This window comes from Pelobates fuscus, chromosome 3 (assembly GCF_036172605.1).
Source record: "Pelobates fuscus isolate aPelFus1 chromosome 3, aPelFus1.pri, whole genome shotgun sequence".
In the NCBI taxonomy this organism is placed as follows: domain Eukaryota; kingdom Metazoa; phylum Chordata; class Amphibia; order Anura; family Pelobatidae; genus Pelobates; species Pelobates fuscus.
In genome coordinates this window covers 49,421,075-49,434,021 of record NC_086319.1, presented here as the reverse complement: position 1 = coordinate 49,434,021, position 12,947 = coordinate 49,421,075, and the positions used below count along the sequence as shown (strand labels likewise).

At 35.0% G+C, this 12,947-nt stretch overlaps 1 protein-coding gene across 3 annotated transcripts in view; it reads right to left on the bottom strand.

Moving 5' to 3' along the window:
- Window positions 1-269: 269 nt before the first annotated feature.
- PTPRB (protein tyrosine phosphatase receptor type B) overlaps window positions 270-12,947 on the bottom strand; it is a 119,773-nt gene continuing 107,095 nt past the window's right edge. For 2 of the 3 annotated variants that reach the window (XM_063447007.1, XM_063447008.1), the window contains 10 exons: window positions 12,160-12,241; window positions 11,121-11,211; window positions 9,788-9,864; window positions 8,686-8,820; window positions 5,085-5,207; window positions 3,732-3,895; window positions 2,079-2,214; window positions 1,373-1,493; window positions 688-1,287; window positions 270-653 (listed from right to left, as the gene is read on the bottom strand). In XM_063447007.1, the coding sequence (XP_063303077.1) occupies window positions 1,265-1,287; window positions 1,373-1,493; window positions 2,079-2,214; window positions 3,732-3,895; window positions 5,085-5,207; window positions 8,686-8,820; window positions 9,788-9,864; window positions 11,121-11,211; window positions 12,160-12,241 (952 nt within the window). In that variant the 3' untranslated portion in view covers window positions 270-653; window positions 688-1,264. The remainder of the gene's footprint in view (window positions 654-687; window positions 1,288-1,372; window positions 1,494-2,078; window positions 2,215-3,731; window positions 3,896-5,084; window positions 5,208-8,685; window positions 8,821-9,787; window positions 9,865-11,120; window positions 11,212-12,159; window positions 12,242-12,947) is intronic. The other variant, XM_063447009.1, reaches the window with a different exon arrangement.

Genomic DNA, 12,947 nt, shown 5'->3' with positions numbered 1-12,947 from the left:
CCTGACAGGAAAAATTCCACCAATCTGATGGGGAAAAAAAAGGGAAACTAAAGAAAGATAAAAAATCATGTGAATAAAATTACATCAATGAAAATATGATGTTCTAAGGGCTGCAAATGACAAATGCTGCAAAAATAAAAGCCAAAAAATGAAATTGATAGATTGTATACTTAACCCTTATTGTTTCTGTTTGTCCTATTCTCCCCGTGCTCTCTTTGCTAACTGACAGCTGCAAGGTTTATAGCAATAATTACCAGGGAACCAAGAAACCATCCCAGCACAGCGGTAAATTCATTGGTGTGGATTTGTATATCTGATTCTATTTTCCAGACTTCCCGAACACATAGGGGATAAGTAAATATAATATAATAACCCTGGAAAGTAAAGGTTGTCTTTTACGTTAAAAGGGTAGAATGAATGCAACGGAGTTCGGCGATGCTGCACACCTAAGGCAATATGGGTACCAGAACGAAACAGCAACAATGTATTTTAAATGTGTGATGCACCCATAACATATTATGCAGGATTTTAGATCTGATCTCCAAACAATGTAAAAACAGCAACAGCTATTAGCACGGTGGTGCTTAGTAAACAGTACGCACATAATTTCATTAAAAAGCAGGCAAGTCACAAGATAAAAAACTGCCATATGACTGCCAAGTCATAAGATAAAAAGTTTAAATTCACCCTTAAACAAATTTGCACTTGAATTTTAAATGTATGAATGTTTAAAAGGTACACTCTCTCATAACTCACCGAAAAAATATATTCTTGCTTGTACTATATAAAAAACAATTTCCTTAGGCAAATGCGGTTTGACAAACAATTAAGTGCTCTTCCATACGAATGTGATTGGACACTATGTCAATGCAATGTCAAGGTGTTCAGGAAAATTTGTTGATCACGTTGGCCCACTGCAAAATTCACAGTCACTTTGCCTTTTTATCACAATCACCTGCACTGGGGGTTTTAGAGTATCCCAAACATGTCTAATGCTACCAGAGGGTTGTGAAATGCATTGTCCAAATCCCTGGGCGCTCAAGAGGTTTCTACCACAAATCTCTTCTCAAATAATATAAAGGTTAACAATTTAGAAATAAAATATATTTACATACATTCTGTGAAATAAATGTACATTTATATTACATATACCTAGCAAAATAACCAGACAAATACATTTGTAAGAACGTGCGACATGCCTTGCACCCGTCCACCGCTCTGGGATATAAAAGAAGCACTTGATTGAAGCATATCCAATAAATTCTTAGTGTCGGGAATACATGTTATCTGTAATAAAGATAAGGTTATACAGTTTAGGTTATGGAAACATTGCACATGACCAGGGTTTGGAGAGGGTTGCATTGTCCTTTACCTCTGTGGTACTCTGGATTCACATTCTCATATATTGGAAACAATGGGTTGTCCTGCTCATTTCGCAACTTCCTGGCTCTTAAGACATCCCTGACACATTGGTGCAAATATAGATACTGGCACTGCAGACAAGGGAAAGCAGGAGGTCAAATGGAGTAAAATTCCTGAATTTTAGGCTTTGAAGAAGAAGGGAACTTATCTGAAAGTATCATTGAAGTTATGGTGCACCCACTCGTGGATTGTCATAATTTCCCTATCTTTGAAAACTGACACTTTTGCAAAACTAATATAAGCAAAGGTCTTACAAGAGTTGGTTTTACTGTTTGTCGAAATAATACTAAGTCAGCATAATAAAAATTCAAGTTCTATCGAAGATCTTATAACACTATTTCCCAAGGTTATTCATAAATCATATTTTCCAGTGTACTAGTGTGACATATGCTTAGTCTTATGAAATATTTATGGGGTTATTCAACAAAGTTTAAATTGCTGGGAATTAAAAATGATGTTTAAGGTAATTTGAAAAGATAGTCTAAAATAAAACTATATTTTATCATAGGTTTTCTGTTTGACTATTTTTGGATTTCACTGACATTGTAATTGAAAAATCTCTAATACCATGAAACTTAGAGTAATGTCAATAATTTAACAATATTGCTATAGCAGTATCTAGAACAGTACTGCATTCAAGGTTTAACCATTCGTACCTCAGTCTGAACCATGTGAACGCGGTGAAGCCGTAGATCATACACTGCTCCATAAATGTCCACGGAGTCGTTGGTGTCCATCTGCTGGAGAATTCTGTCTAATGCAATAAACGTTCCTGTTCTTCCAACACCAGCACTTTAGAGAAAAAAAAAACCAAAACCATCTGAGCACATTTTTGGAGAGCTGAAGTTACACTTTCAACATAATCAGGTTATTCCATTATCCCGTTTGTGATATTGTGTAATGTAACAGACAGCTTGTTCAACAAAACAATGTTGGCAGAAAAGTTACATAAATTAGGTCTGCTAGAAGATCAAGGTTAAACTGGTAATCCAATTATTATTATTATTTTTTAAAGAAAGTGATTGAGTCCTACGAAGAGTGAAGGAAAGTGAGAATGGCAAGGGCAGAAACAGAATGTTTAAAGGAACAGAATATTGTTAAAACATGTATTAATAACAATATAGTGGTTGACTACATGTTTATGGATCCGCTCCCCCCCCTTTCCCCAGAATGGAGTAAAAATGTATTTTACTTACTAATCACCATTGATGATCTTTCCCATAGGAAAGCACTGGGAGGCTATTGCACATGCACGTAAAAAATGCAGTGCTGTGCCAACCAGCATCATAGAGATACATTGAATCAATGCATCTCGATGGAGAGCATTAAGCGTTTCCACGCAGAGTGTGGGGACGCTGAACGTAAGTGTCTCACACAGCGCAGCACTGAAAGAGGAAGCACCTCTAGTTGTCGTCCGAGTTACTGGCACTAGAGGTGTTACTAGACACTCTGAAAAGGCAGTGTTTACATGACAATGCCTGCAGAGACTGACTATATACTCACTAGAACCACTGCATTAAGCTGGAGTGATTCTGGTGACTAGAGTGTTAAGGATACAGTCAGGGCCGCACACAATCCATAATGAAGAAGAGGTAGAAAGATTATTCTGTATGGGGTGGGAATGAGGACAATTGTAAAATGTAGTAATTCATCTTTTATTTTCTAAAACATAATGTTACATTTCCGTCTAAATCTCATTCCAATTAAAATAAAGCATTCGTGAGCCAACAAACATATATGGGCAATAATGGGAGTGTTCTAATAAAATAAAAAATACAGACAATGGAGATAAAAATGGCAGAGACAAATAGAGTAACTTTAAATGCGTAGAACACAACAGTGCTTCCATGATGTAAGAGTTCTCAGAATGATCCTTTGCTAACAGATGGACAGACAGATACAGACAAATCAATAAACTCGCAAACAGACATAACCAGACAGATACATAGATTGACAAATAGGAAAATATAGACAGAAAGGTAGGGACGTACACAGAAAGACATGTAGAGACAGACAAACAGACGAACGGACAGGCAGACATAGACAGGTGAGACAAGAGCTACAGGTATATTAAATGCGAAAAAGAATTGTTTGTAAAGATATAATAAAATATTATGAAAAATAAAATATATTTGAAAAAAAAAAAAAAAGATGCGAAAAAGTATGATGAACAAGTGGATATGGAAGAAAGGTAAAAAAAAATCAGAAGAGGTCAGATATTATCATTGCATCAGACTAAATTCAATGACCCATAGCCAGCACAGTTTTAAGATTAATTGGTTTCTGCCATACTCTGCTTCCAAGCGTACCTGCAGTGTACGGCGGTGGGTCCAGTCCCAGGAGATCTGTTGATGTAATCTCTGACGGTCCTCACAAACTGGATCAAAGACTGAGTTGTCTCCGGCACCCCATGGTCAGGCCACACAGTATAGTGGAAATGACGGACCACTCTGGCTGCGTCCAGCTGATCTTCCTGTTTATGAAATATATGTTGCTTTTACCTTGTGATGTAACTTTATAGGGTTTATTTGCCATGCAATGAGTCGTTGTCAGCTAAAGACAATTTGACAAATCTTATACAAAATATCAAATAAAGACTGCAGAATTAAAGAATTGTTTTCACGTCGGCGAATTTAGTCTAAAATAATTTGCAAACAAGATGGTTAACACTCCAGCTTCAGTATCTATTGGTAAAATGTTAGATTCACGGCAAGTACGGCACAGCCTTTCATCTTCCCAAGTTGGATATAATTGCTACCATAAATAACATCTATACATTATGGTGGGATGGTGATAATTACAGCTACACATCATAGTGAAGTATAATGAATTCTGAAAATATCCCTTAAATACTTTATTATTATTATTAACTCACTTCAAATGTTAGTTTAGCAAACAGACCCCAAGGAAAGCACTGCGTGTATAGTTTAGGAACAGCTACATAATGTCAGAGATTGAATGGTTTATGCTTCCATATAAATCATAAAAATAACAAGTCTAAATATTATGCAACAGTGATTAATTTAATGTCAAAAACTACATTAACAAAAAACAAAACAAAAAACTAGTCTTCTTAACACTATGGAATCTGCTATGTAATGTTTCCATATACTACTGAACTTTAAATAGTTAGAGAGAAAGTGTAAAGCTTATTCACATTTAAAACAAGAGATTTATTCACTTAACTTCATATTGTAGTGAGTTAACATCCAAATGACGGAATTCAGGCATAAAGCAGCCATTCGGCATTTGCCGAGTGGGATCATTTCTCTAAATCAACTATTTTAGATTAAATTGTGCCATTCAGATTTGAATTTTCTAAAATTTGAAATTTAGTGAATAAACTCAGAATACCGGTAAAATACATCCTTATGAATGTGTTGAAAAACAAAATGTTAACATCATTAATGCTACAAGGACATCAATCGTGTCCACTTTGGAAGGCCGAGAATACAATTCAGACTTTTAATGAATATGAGATCTCCCATTGTTACAGAAAAGGGCACAGAACACTGTGATGAATTACTGGCAGATTGTACAAAAAAAATACATATTGTGAAATTTCTGCATCGATTTCAAGATCATGATAAATGAGATCCAGTAGTGGTGGAAACTTTAACAATATTTAACTTCGACACAAGGTAGAATGTAAAATATCTTACAGTGCAGATTCTGAATTCCCTTATTGTCCATTCAGGCAGCACAGACTCTGAGAGCATTTGCACAATGAGGTCCCCGTAATACAGCGAGTCTTGGTCAAATGGCCAGTAATGGTCACATTTTACCTGGAAGAAAATCAAACCAGTTCACTTAATAACAAAGCATTCTATTGTATGATTGACAAGCTCTATGTAAATAGGCTTATTAAATATTAAAATAAGTAGCTAAGGATTCCCAAGATTGTAGATCACCTTGTTTCACATTAATTTCAATAATATAGCTCCCTGACACTTTATCGTACTTTCCACCTTAAAGGACCACTATAGGCACCCACACCACTTCAGCTCAATGAAGTGGTCTGGGTGACAGGTCCTTCTAGGATTAACCCTGCCTGCTGTAAACATATGGGTTAATTCAGCCTCTAGTGGCTGTCTCATTGACAGCCGCTAGAGGCGCTTCCACGCTTCTCACTGTGATTTTCACAGTGAGAAGATGCCAGTGTCCATAGGAAAGCATTGAGAATGCTTTCCTATGGAGTGGCTGAATGCGCGCGCGGCTCTTGCCGCGCATGCGCATTCAGCCGATGACGGCCAAAGGAGAAGGAGAGTCCCCAGCGCCGAGGGAGCCTGGCGCTGGAGAAAGGTAAGCATTTAACCCCTTCTTCCCCCTAGAGCCCGGCGGGAGGGGGGCCATGAGGGTGTGGGATTTTTGCCACTATATGACCAAGAATGGGCCAAACCTTGTTTATAATAACATTTTTTTTTGTTGTCAATCTTTCTTTTATTATGGCATTTGATTCAGGTTTTACAGAATAGAAAAAAGGAGTCATGTCATGTATACATAAAACAGACGTTGTCAACGTATAACGGAGTAAACCCCTAAGCGAGACTGAACCATTTTTATAATAATAAGGACAGGATATATCAGGCTAGATATGCATGAGAAGATCATTATAGAGAAAACATGCTAGAGATAAGGTATATGAGGCTAGGTATTCATGAGAAGGTTATTATAGAATCAACATGCTATAGATAGTGTTATTTTATTATTATTATTTCTTTTTTTACTACTTTTCACTGTAATTAGGCCCATCATAATTGTCAGCACCAGGCCCACTGGTCTCTTAATCTGGCCCTGACTGTCCCTCTAGATATATTTTCTGGATCTTACACCGCAATCCACTATTTCTTTAGTGGCCTCACTCCTCCAATGGGAACACCAAACCCCTCATTAGACTACGAGAGCCCACCACTTTACCACATCATGAGTACGTTTTCTGTTCAGCGGTTTATTCCATTATGTTTTGTTAACAACATGTTCGTTCACATTTAAAAGAAAAGAAAAAAAGAACAACGCAAAAGCTGTATACACTGCGTTTGAGCATCATGCAGTTGTGACATATGTATTATTGAGACACTTGCTATGGTATGGTTATTACAGCTGCATGTTGTTCCACTTTTTTTATTTACGTATTCTTTAATAAAAAATATTAATTGAAAAATGTAATATGCTTTGCTATTTTATTGCTATATTATTATTCCAACATAATGTTTAAAGTTCAACTGCTATGTTTTCCCGACTAACACTGTAAAAAAAACTCATAAAGGTTAACTTGACCTTTCAAATGATCTTTTTCTTATCCATTCACTATTTCGACAAAGATAAATGAATGTGGGCGAATAACATTTTTCCATCTTTACAAATAAAGTCGTTTTCTTCGATGGGACAAGAGAATATTCTTTTGTGGAATTATTTATTGTCAAGGTTCTCTTGAATGTATCAAAGATTTAAACTAACCTTGTCACGCAGTAGGCATTTACACCAAATAAATGAACAAATCAATCCAATATTAATTAAACTCATTAGCAGACTCCCCAATTTAATAAGGCTCTCCTGGTTTATTCGACCTTATGTTACTCTGTGAAAGTTAAACCACATTTATACTTTCTTTATTACATGTCTTTTCCTAAGTCACTAAATGTTGCCAATGACAGTATTTGTGTTTTCAATTATGTCACTCTTCCCCAGATACCTCTGCTGTCTTCCACCTATATCATGACACCAACTTAATGAAATCCGGTCTCTCCTTCTTTCCTGTGTCCAGTCCACACAGTAAGGTGTTATGAATGCCTTAAATCAAACTAGAGTTTACTCTCATCTTACCCTTTCCTCTTTTAGCCATTCCTCTGTTCTCAGTCCTGGCAACAGCAGGTATGAAATATAAATCATCTCCATCAGCACTTACTGTTACAGTCTCCTCAAATCTTACATGACCCTCTCTAAATGTGCTAGCCACTGAGAATTAATGTTTATCTGCTGCCAGTATCTTAATGTACAATTTATTTAAGTTTCTTAACCTTTTAACTTTTTCTTAACGTTTAAAAGTGCTTTTTATTGACTAAAACTCTTTACATCCCATTGCGTTTCTTTTTTCACACTGTATATTTCTGTCTCTATCTATCTATCTATCTATCTATCTATCTATCTACCTGTCTGTCTGTCTGTCTATCTATCTATCTATCTGTCTGTCTGTCTGTCTGTCTGTCTATCTATCTATCTATCTATCTGTCTGTCTGTCTGTCTGTCTGTCTATCTATCTATCTATCTATCTATCTATCGATCGATCTGTCTGTCTGTCTGTCTATCTATCTGTCTGTCTGTCTATCTATCTATCTATCTATCTTTAATGGCCTGTCTCTTTTTTATCTATCTTTAATCCTCCATTTTTGATAAAGTATTTAAACTGACTCTCGTCTACTCACATTAAAACCCACTGCCTATTACAGGTCCCTTTGGACCCCAGTGCAATAATTTATTTACTAATTTTGAAAATCACACATGTATTTTTCCAATACTTCAGAATATTTTAGCAGTAATCAAGAGATGCAAAGTTTATTTCAGGATAATTGTACATTCTGGTTCCCAAGGAAACCTTTATCAGAAATCTCCTATTTCAGTCACAAATAGATCACTAATCACACTATACAAAGCATAACAATTCACACCAAAAATACACTGAGCATTATTAAGGATCACGGTGGCACTTATTTTGCTTGGAGATTAAATAATACATGGCGGATGTGTTTTAATCAGATAAAAATATGAAGATTAAGCTGCATTATGTCTTTCTTATTTAATTGCATATATGAGATTTATAACAGCGACATTTCATAGATCCGTGTTTGTGAAAATCAGATTTTTCGTGCTTGGAATGACAGTACTATTGACATTATAAAATAAAATATAATTTTCTAAAGAAGTGGGTTTTTAATGATTTTTTGAAGGAGTGGAGACTGGGTGAGCATCTAACTAAGCTAGCAACGACTCTACATTGATTGAAGTGGAACCTGCTCAAAGGACTTTCTTCTCACAGCTAACCTGACTGGTAGGAGCTATGGACTAAACTAGGTGTATAGGTACAGAGGTTACCACTTAAACAATGTCTTTACTGTGAATTAAAAGCAAGAATATATCCCTAGGAGCAACTGTACAACCACAAATTATAATATTCCGCATTCCAGTGAACTCAGTTTATTGTAGCTGTTCTTTGTCGTGCTTTATGTTTGTAAACATGTTCCATAGCTTATTATAACCATTACTTACCCTTCCCTTTTCGACACATTGAGTCACCATCACAACATTGTGAACATTTTGCTCCCACACCATTTTCCAAAAATCATCTTTTGTTCCAGGAAGTGGTCCTTGTGTGGCAATATATTCTCTGCGAAAACTATTTCCCTAAAGAGAGAAAATGGTCATAAGATAAAGTCAATACAGGTTTAATTGCTTGTTTTGCCATTCTGAGAACGTAAATCAAAAGAAATAAAATGTGACCAAATGGTGAATATGACGATACCACAGATGTGTTACGCAGCAGCAGCAGACACCCATGTTTAGACCTCTCCAATTAAACAATAACAAAAAAAGGGAAAACCCAGTAAAGCGGATATTTTAGGAAATGTTCTCCTTATGTATTTTGTATAATGGAAGCAAAGAGAGAATAAAAAAAAATATAGTGCGTAAAGAGAAAAAGAAACCAGATGCAATAAACACAAAAACAACAACCCAATTCTGAAACTGAATTTACATAGTTATATAGGCTGAAAGAGACTTGCGTCCATCAAGTTCAGCCTTTCTCACATATGTTTTTGCTGTTGATCCAAAAAATGTAATGTGCTACACTATATTTTTTACTCGCTTTTTGCTTCTCTATATACAAAATACATGAGAATAATGTTACTTAAAAATATATTCTGCAGTGTTCCACTTTACAGGTTTTCACTTTCAATCTGAGAATGTTTGTGTATTTACAGTAACACTCAGCTTGTCGGGGTGGATACTCACTATGTCGTTTGTAATCCATCCTATATCGTATTACATGAGCTATAGATCAATCCATACCTACCTTTCTAAATTTAAACGGGACGGGAGGGGGATGGGGCAATAAATTAGTAATGAAAAGAATACCATCTTGATGCAACAATACAACTTCTATTACCCAGTGACATTTAACAAGTGTTTGAGATACAACTGATTGGGATAGAAAACGTATTAAAGTGATTGGGATGGCTATTTGCTATGTCAACAGGTAGGAGCTATTATTGGCATGTAAAACATTTAAAACCTATGGACACCATATATGTAATTTTAAGTGCAAATGGCAATAAAGTTATACATTTTATAAAAAAACTAAATGAGTACAAACCGGAGTATAGCTGGCATTGATGTAATCTGAACATGGATCGTCATCAACATTGGAAAGTTTCACTCTTGTGGAATCGTCTGTGGGGAAAAACAAAAATCACAGGAAGTGTAAACAAAATGGCGTCTTTATAACAATAATACACGATAATGATTTCACTGGAATTCTTCTTTTACATCCAGAGTTTTGCAATGGGCCATACACCAACTGTTAGAATCGTTTCCCTGTTTTGATGACTAATTGCGCAGGAAAACAAACCTTATTACAGAAACAAAGCATTCTAAAGCCTATACCAGAAACTGCTTTAATTCACTTTTGGCACAAACGAAAAGCGTCTGGAACACTGAAAAAAAAAAATCTAATAAAGTCTTTAATATGCGCTGAGAGATCCCAAAATAAGAATTACATATTCAGAATTTAAATCTAGTTATGCATATATACATGAGTTGCAAATGTTTTAGAATATTTTGCATATATCTATGTGTATTAAGACTATTAACCATATGTGGTTCCCAGAATGCTTCCACTTTGGAATTTTTCCAGGAAATATTTGGGGGAACAGATGCACCACTTTTTAAGTAGAGGTAAAACATTTATAAAGAACCTATATTGCTGCCCTCTCTGATGAATTCATGTCTCAATAAAACTCAAGTGTTGTCTGATTCCTATACTTATGTAAAGTTTAGTATGTAACAATAAATGATACCCAAGTTCCATTTCATCCAGTTGTACAATTAAACAATGGAATATAACATATCGTTATGTAAAAAAGATGGAAGGTACAGATCTATTCAGTCAGAGACTTGTTTTACTCCGCTGTGTTACTCTGATGTGTTTATACAGATTAATTTTAATATATCTGCGAATAACAACCAGACTGTTTGTGTTACATAAATATCATTCTAGGAACATATCTATTAGTTAAGCTAATGCATAATGCATTCTGCTATAGAACAATCTTATTCTTGCTCTTCAGCTGCAAAGACGATGGGACGTTAGGGAGTATTAACAATCTGTGAATGGCCCTTGCCAGATAAAAGCTAATGGCAATATGATGGAAACATTAAAAAAAAACCTCTTACGACATTTTGACGTGTAAATGGTAACACTAAGAAAACGACATTATAGGGGAGCTTTATCTATGCAAAACAGCTATTCTCGGGCAAAGTACTTCAATAAAGCTTAGAAACCAAAAGACTTTCTCTCAACAAGTAGCACTTTGCATCCAATATAGCACTAGCCCTATCGGTTTTATAATGAAAGACACACTTGTTTGGATGAAACCATGACAACAGGAAGGGACTCTCTGTTATCATTTAACATTCAACATACTCACAAGGTAATATGTTGTTGTATCGATTTTTTCCTCTGTTCTCCGGTAAAAGCGCTGTATCAAAAGATTGGTTTCGGCCAATATCTTTAAGATCCTATAATACAAAACAAAACAGCAATTATTAGCTGGTATAAAAAAATATTTTTTTAATAAATACAAGCTTGAGAGCGTATATAATAGTTGAATTCATAGTTGCAACTCATTTAACCATGCGTTGTACAATTAACCTTTACTGGCTTTCGTATGCAATCTAACAATTAAATGGTGTAATAACATTTGCTAAGTGCAATGTTAAAGTAAAAAAGATATAGCAGATAGTGCAGTATTCAATGCTATTCAATCTGAGATCGAATTCAACAGTGAACACCAAACTCTAAGTGTGAAACATTTTAGACAAACATTTGGAACCAGAAATCATTGCAACCTCATTTATAATTTTATTTTTTTAAATTTTCCAAAATTCTTGGCATGATGAATATCTTAGACTATGGGAGCCTCTCTTCATTGGCCCGAGGTGAAAAGCTGTACTTAAAATCCATGGAAAAAGAAAGCATGTAACCCTTCGATCTAATCATGTCCTTTGTAAGTTTGAATAATTGCTCTATACAAACTTTACAAAACACACTACGCAACTACAAGCTTTACTCTATTGTGAGCTCACTCACAAATTTAAAAAAAAAAACACCAAACAAAAAATAATCTATAATTCTTAGCAGTTTTCTTGTGAAAAAGTGATAGTATATTTGCCCCTGTGTTATGATATTATGATACTTTGCACAGACCAAAGCAATCTTATTAGAACTTTTCAATTATTCATATGAAATCTTAACGGTAAAGCTAATTTTTGTTTAAAAAAACACTCTAACACACACTGTGAAGGAGCTTTGTACTAACATGAGAAAGACCTGGTAACCTTTTATTATTAGGCTCCACTGATTAACCACAGGAGTTAATGGTCATTAACTCATGATGCTGCAATGCATCTTTCCTAACGGTAGCACTTATCGATGCCACAAAACCTCTGTATTTCAGAGGGACTCACCTCGTATTCCTCAGATAGCAAATAATTGGAATCTGCTTGAAGTTTGGTGAAATGCACTTCAAACTGGATTGTTTTGATTGGGCTACAATATAAAAACATGATCAACAAAACTACTCAAAACAAGATGATTCATTTTTTAGTTAGTAAACTTATTTAGAAAACTTTAACCCCTTAAGGACTGGACTTTTTTTGCGATGTTGTACATTTGCGACCAGGAATCTTTTTACACTTTTGTGGTGTTTGTGTTTAGCTGTAATTTTCCGCTCTCTCATTTACTGTTCCTATACAAATTATATATTGTTTTTTTCAGGACAAAAGGGGCTTTCTTTACATACCATTATTTATATAATCTCATGTAATTTAATTTTAAAAAAATGAAAAAATATGATGAAAAATTGAAAAAAATACATGTTTTTTGACTTTTATGTGAAAAATCTTTTATTCATCTACAAAAGCGAATGAAAAAAACTGCTAAATAGATTCAAAATTTTGTCCTGAGTTTAAAAATACCCAGTGTTTACATGCTTTTTGCTATTTTTTTGCATGTTATAGGGCTATAAGTACAAGTAGGATATTGCGGTTTCAAAACATACATTTTTAAAATGTATCAATAGTGACATTGTAACACTATTATCTGTCATAAATCGCTGAATAACACCCCACATGTACATATTTTTTTTAAAGTAGACAACCCAGGGTATTCAATATGGGGTATGTCCAGACTTTTTTAGTAGCCACTTAGTCGCAAACACTGGCCAAAGTTAGCGTTCATATTTGTTTGTGTGTGA